A 6,000-nucleotide genomic window follows, 5' to 3' on the forward strand; every position below is an offset into this window, starting at 1 on the left:
CTTGCCCTCTCGGGGGGTTCGGTTTTGGAATTCAGTGGTCGTTGGGCGCACACGTAGCTGCAATGACTGAATTGCCCCTCACCCATCAAACATCGCACCCATTGACCTTTTAATCATGCAGGCTAATATGCAGGCACTATTCTATTAGGGAAATGACCTAATCAATTCCGTGAGATTGTCTCTGTAATAATTCAGATTTTTCATCAATTGACTTGTAATGCCCAAATTACCCTTGGTTATGAAAATTAATCATCAACTTTAGGACAAACTTTGGCGCTCGTAAGGCCACGTGGGCAACTGGGCCATGCAGAAGTCGGCCATTGACGAGCTATTATTTCCTCCCGTATATAATAAGTCACCCAAAAGATAATGGTCATAATTTTTTTTTATTTTGTTGATAATGTCATAAATTCGAAGTGTTGAATTAAAGCCATTGCAAGTTAATAAAATGTGTATACATTCATGAGAGAAAGTATTGACCTTTTGGGTTTGGTTGCGACCTACACCAAAATGTCACTTTTTTTGGACAGATTTTTCCTTTTTAATTTTTTTTTTGTGTGCATATATTATTGACTAAGGTAACTCATGTTAGACACCCAAGATTTATGAGGAGAACATTGTCTAAGATGATATCGATACTTAGTTGGGACTAGTCCTATCGTAGTGACGTAGTTTTGTTGTTACACATTGCAATATTAAACCTTTGCAAATATCCCTTCTTTTTTAGTAAAGAAAAATCGAAAGAAATAACTAGGTAGCAATAGCATTTAACATGCAGGTTTTCCTTCTGAGGTTTTAAAGTTCATCAACTTGGTATTAAAAGGCTTCATAGTAATCATACGTACACTTTGCGACGTTAATTAAATGACTTTTGTGTGCTTCCATTCATCCAAGATTTTATATATGAAAAGGACATATGTTTAGCTAACTGGTAAGGATTCATAACCGATTCCGATAATTAACCCTTTCTCGATATATTGTATTTTTATTTTAATAGAAGCGATAGTAGAAAAGGGAAACTCAAAACCAAGACTTTAGGTGTGCATGGTTAATCTATTGAATTATTATTGTTTTTTAAATGTTAATAAAAATTCAAAGTTCCAATCCTCCAATTTCATCAGTTAAAATAACGATATATAAATACTTGAGACGGACGTATTGAGAGATAGAGGGGGGTATCAACTCAGTAACTCAATTATTTGTGATTCATACGAATAAATTAAAAAAAACTCAATTATTGAGAAGAAATAAAATGGGTTGCAGAGACATTATGCAAGCAAAGTGGGACCAAAGTCACCCAACCAATCACATTACATATTAAATGTTTTGAATCACCACCATAGATACATAACCCCCATTTTGTAGCTGTAAAAATGAAATTAGAGAAATGGTTAGAAGGTTATGGGCAGCTAGAGCACTGAGGATGGTAGCATCTCTGGAGGATACGTAATTAAGATAGTAAGACTCTAGTTAGAGTTAAAGTTTCAAATAAGACACTAATAGTATCAATATTGTTCTCATTTAATTACCGGTACAATTAATCAACAGTGTGCAGTTTTTATGCAAAAAGCCTTGATGCAACTGGCAGTGTAATCATTTGATATAAATTATTATTTGTTATGTAAGATGACCGATGTGGACTTTTTACTTTATTTAACACACCCCTTTAAGTTGGATCACTTTGGAGTTGGCACGTACGTGAAGCTACATTGGTCATGTTTGTAAATGATCCCAATAATTGGGACCCAAATCTAAAAACTTACTCTAATACCAAATTAAAGTTTCAGTGAGATGGGTCACTGTCCATTACTTAAAGCATCGATATTGTACCCATTTAATCATCTGTGCAATCAATATGTGAGATTTCTATGCAAAAGGCCTCGATGCAATTAGAAGTGGAATCATTTGATATAAGTTGTAATTTGTATTGCAAGATGGCTCATGTGAGACTTTTTGCTTTATTCAACAGTTAGTAAGTTTGCATTTAATATATTACACATGCGCATATTCATTTTCAAAATGTTTTGATATATTAAACTAAGAGGTAGAGATATGCTTGGCCACACAATGAGTCACATAATGTATGGTATCAAACTCGTCATCAATGAGAGTTGAACTTAAGATCTCTTTGACCATCTCCAATGAAGATGTCAAATTAAAATGTATTTTTATAGTTAATGTGACGAAATAACATTTTGTAAAGTCTCCTATTCTTAATGAGATGTCAAATTAAAATGTTTTTTGGTTATTTATAAAATCAAATAGGTCAAAGTTTAAGAATAAAATCATCCATAAGTGAAGAAAAATAAATAAAAAAAAATACGTGGACCAAACATTATTTTCAAACAAAAAAAAATTTGACATTGCCCTCAAATTTGACAGCAAGGTGGAGAATTTCAATCCATGTAGAATTATGGCATCTCCTTTGGAACCAGAAAACCACTTTCTTTTTGTCAAAACAGTCCACTAAGGATTTTTTTACATCTACTTTGAAGATGCTTGTACTTAAACAAAGTGTCTAAACTAATAAATATTAAAACTTTTATGTAATGGGAAAATTTTCATTGCACTATTAAACTTTTGCCGAAATATTCATTCACATTTCTTTATCATTCTAAGTTTAACTATGTATAAGATTATCATTATACTATTATTGTTTATGGGATCATGTACATATGTTGCAAACAAGATAAACATTATTTTTACTGGTTTAATATGTTTTCATCTTCGAATTATAAAGTCAGAAGTTATGTATGTTTATGTATCTCAAATCTCATATATTATTACCACCACCATTATTGTTAGATTATGTGTTCAATGGTCTATGATTGTGACACTTGTCAAAATCTTAGGGGTTTAGTTAGTTAAATTAATAGCTTTGTAACTATCTATATAAGACAGATTGTTGTATTACTTACACGTTAAGAATAAGGGCTCATCACTTATTACATATTTGTCCCTTCATTTATTACATAATTACATTTGAGTCCCCTAAGTATTTATACGAGATCTAAATACAGAGGCCCTAAGTGTGGTACAAACAGTAATCCCCCAAGTCTTCAGTCAAGAGAGTCTTTTGGCTAGAGACTTGAAATTCAGTCCATGTGTGGACCGAAGTAACTAGATGTCGTCTAGAACTGAATACTCGATATGAGGTGGTGCTCAATGTGAAATGATGCTCAACTAGAAGTAGCACATGTTGTGAGGCTGCTCGGCTTGTGGCTTTATGTTGCCTTGGTTGGCTCGGCTTGTGGCGTTGAAGGTGAGGGAGTCGCTTTTATAGAATAAGGGCTCGCTCCTCAATACGTAAATGATGGGCTAGAGTTGATGCTCGCGGCGAGACGGTTGTTAAACAGGTGGCGATGCTCTCTAATGATGGTGAGGGCATCCCTTTTATAGAATAAGGGCTCGTTCCTCAATACATAAGTGATGGGTTAGGAGTGATGCTCGCGGCGAGGCGGTTGCTCAACTGGCGGCGATGCTCTTTAATGATGGTGAGGGAGTCCCTTTTATAGAATAAGGGTTTACTCCTCAATACGTAAATAATGGGTGCTCTCTAATGAAAGTGAGGGAGTCTTTTTTGTAGAATAAGGGTTCGCTCCTCAGTACATAAATAATGGGCTAAATCCCCCAAGTATTTTTTTATGAGGCCCAGTTGCGGAAGTCCAATATATGGTACATAGTGTAGTCCCCCAAGTCTTCAGTCAATAGAGTCTGTTGGCTGGAGACTTCAAATTGAATCCATGTATGGGCCGAAATGACAGTTGTTCAGAGGCGGTCTTTATATACCCTGCACTGAAGCTTTGTAGGTGAAGCTTTGCAAGTGAAGCTTTGAAGCTGGAGCTTTTGTAAATGAAACTTTTGAAGTCGGAGCTTTGTAAATGAAGCTTTCGAAGTTGATTGACATGAGTGATGCTTATGAATGTGTATGTTGATTGACATGAGTGATGCTCATGGATTTTGACATGAGTGATGATCATGAATGTTTACATGAGTGATGGTCATGAATGTTTATGTATGATTGACATGAGTGATGCTCATAAATGTTTATGTATGATTGACATGAGTGATGCTCATGTATAATTTTGGAGTACTGGATGTACTTTTGATCACCTAGTTGGTAATAATAGCGGCAGGCTGCCGAATAATTTTGGAGTACTTGACGTACTTTTGATCACCTGGTTGGTGATAATAGAGGGTGAACCTTAAGTGGAGGGATGAGGGTTGGAGTTTGAAGCCATAAGGCCTGATTCTTTTGGGCATATGGGCATTCGCCCTTCGTATAACAATCCAGCCCATTACTTTGGGCTTGCTGTTTTTTTTTTTTTTGGCATGTTGCCTTCTTTCTTTATACATCAGCATAATTGTACAATAATTGCTCTAGTCTGCAGAAGATAACTTAATAAAATATTCATCAATAATAGTGGGTATGATTGTGCCATGCTTTCCACTTCCTTGGCTTTTCTCCATCTCCAGACATCTTTTCCTTTTTCATTATTTTCTTCCCTTTTTCTACTTTTGCCTTCTGCTTTCGCTTTACTGGTGGTCGATGCCCATGGAGTCTGAGGAGACTGCATTGGATGCTTGCAATGATCTCCCACACTTGCATTTCCAGCTCACTAGCTTTCTGCTTTTATTCTTGTCACTTCTCCTTTCTACTCATTTCTTCCCTTTTCTTTTTCTGAAATATTTTCTTAACAACTAGTACAGCCCACGTTTAGCCCATCCTCCCTTTTCTTTTTCTAACATCATGATTGAAGGATAGATTTCTAACATCATGATTTTGTTCAGCTTCGCTGGTTGTTTGGTTCAAAGGATCGCTTTCTGCAGGCTTCCCAATTGTTGAATGAGACTTCGATCAGATCACTGGTGAGTGCTTGACGGAAAGAGTTGAGCAATTGCCAGGAGATTGATGGAAAAACCCATCTGAGGTCAGTTGTGTTGATCTCCACTGGCTGGCTGGTTTGAATGATCACTTTCTGCCGCATGTCTTTCTCTTTCAGCTTCTGCTACATCTTGAATGCTACTATTCTCAGCTTAGCAAATACCTCCAAGCTCTCACATCTTCAGAATCCGCAGAGCATGAGTTTCGAAACAGGAAACATCAAACCTTATAAAATTTAGAGGGAAACAGTCACATAATGGTGTAATTCCCACTTGGGTCAGTATCATCCGAGAGCAGAGCCCCATACGACAATTCTTGATCATCCATAACAAGATCCTCCGTCTCTCTAAACACCTCATGCAGCCCAATCAAAACGACCCCAATCACTCTCGAAACGATGACGTTGACCCACATGTGAGTTAGGACCAGAGCCACAACCGTCACCACCGCAAGAACAACCATCACGACTTGGTTCGAGACCACAAACCCGAACACCTCGAGGGGCTGGTCACGAGAGAAGTAGAGCACGAGCCACGCGGCGACGATCAAGAAGACGATGATAGAGAATGGGTGGTAGACGAGGCTGAGGAAGAGCACGATCAGGGCGTAGTTGGAATGGAAGTGGTTCAAGTTCTGGGCGAGTCAGGTTATCATGTCAGATAGACAGGAGGGGAGGCTGATGGTAGTGGGCTCCAGGAGCTCACCCCATGGCCGGAGTGTGGCCCTTGCCGTTTGTGTCGCTTCCTTGAACTGGGAAACCAATCAAGCGAACATTGCGAGATGGGTTTCTCGAAAGAATTGATTTTTTACGGCGGAGAGTACTCGAAATCGGGCGGAAGAAATCAGAAAGTTGGGGTGTTTGTGTTTCCTTTGGTTTTGCAGATTCAAGATGGAGATTGTGGTGAGGTTTCACGGTGGTGAGATGAAAAAAAATGAAAAATAATCGACATAGTCTTTCGTGTGGATTCCCACAGACGGCGCCAAATGTTGATGCACAAAACCGAGAGGTCTTGGAACAACGTAATCCGATTGTGAATCTGCAAGAAAGTAAAGAACACAAGATGTATCGTGGTTCACCCCAATGTTTAGGCTACATCCACACTGATGTTGATATT

The 6,000-nt window shown here is 37.9% G+C and overlaps 1 protein-coding gene across 1 annotated transcript; it reads right to left on the reverse strand.

Moving 5' to 3' along the window:
• Positions 1-5,134: 5,134 nt before the first annotated feature.
• Positions 5,135-5,594, reverse strand: LOC103402222 (PRA1 family protein E-like). Its single transcript, XM_008340967.1, has 2 exons — positions 5,590-5,594; positions 5,135-5,468 (listed from the first exon to the last, which is right to left on the reverse strand). Exons 1-2 carry the CDS (start codon positions 5,592-5,594, stop codon positions 5,135-5,137), a joined length of 339 nt encoding a protein of 112 aa, XP_008339189.1.
• Positions 5,595-6,000: the final 406 nt, after the last annotated feature.

This window comes from Malus domestica, chromosome 05 (genome assembly GCF_042453785.1).
Source record: "Malus domestica chromosome 05, GDT2T_hap1".
Lineage (NCBI taxonomy): Eukaryota > Viridiplantae > Streptophyta > Magnoliopsida > Rosales > Rosaceae > Malus > Malus domestica.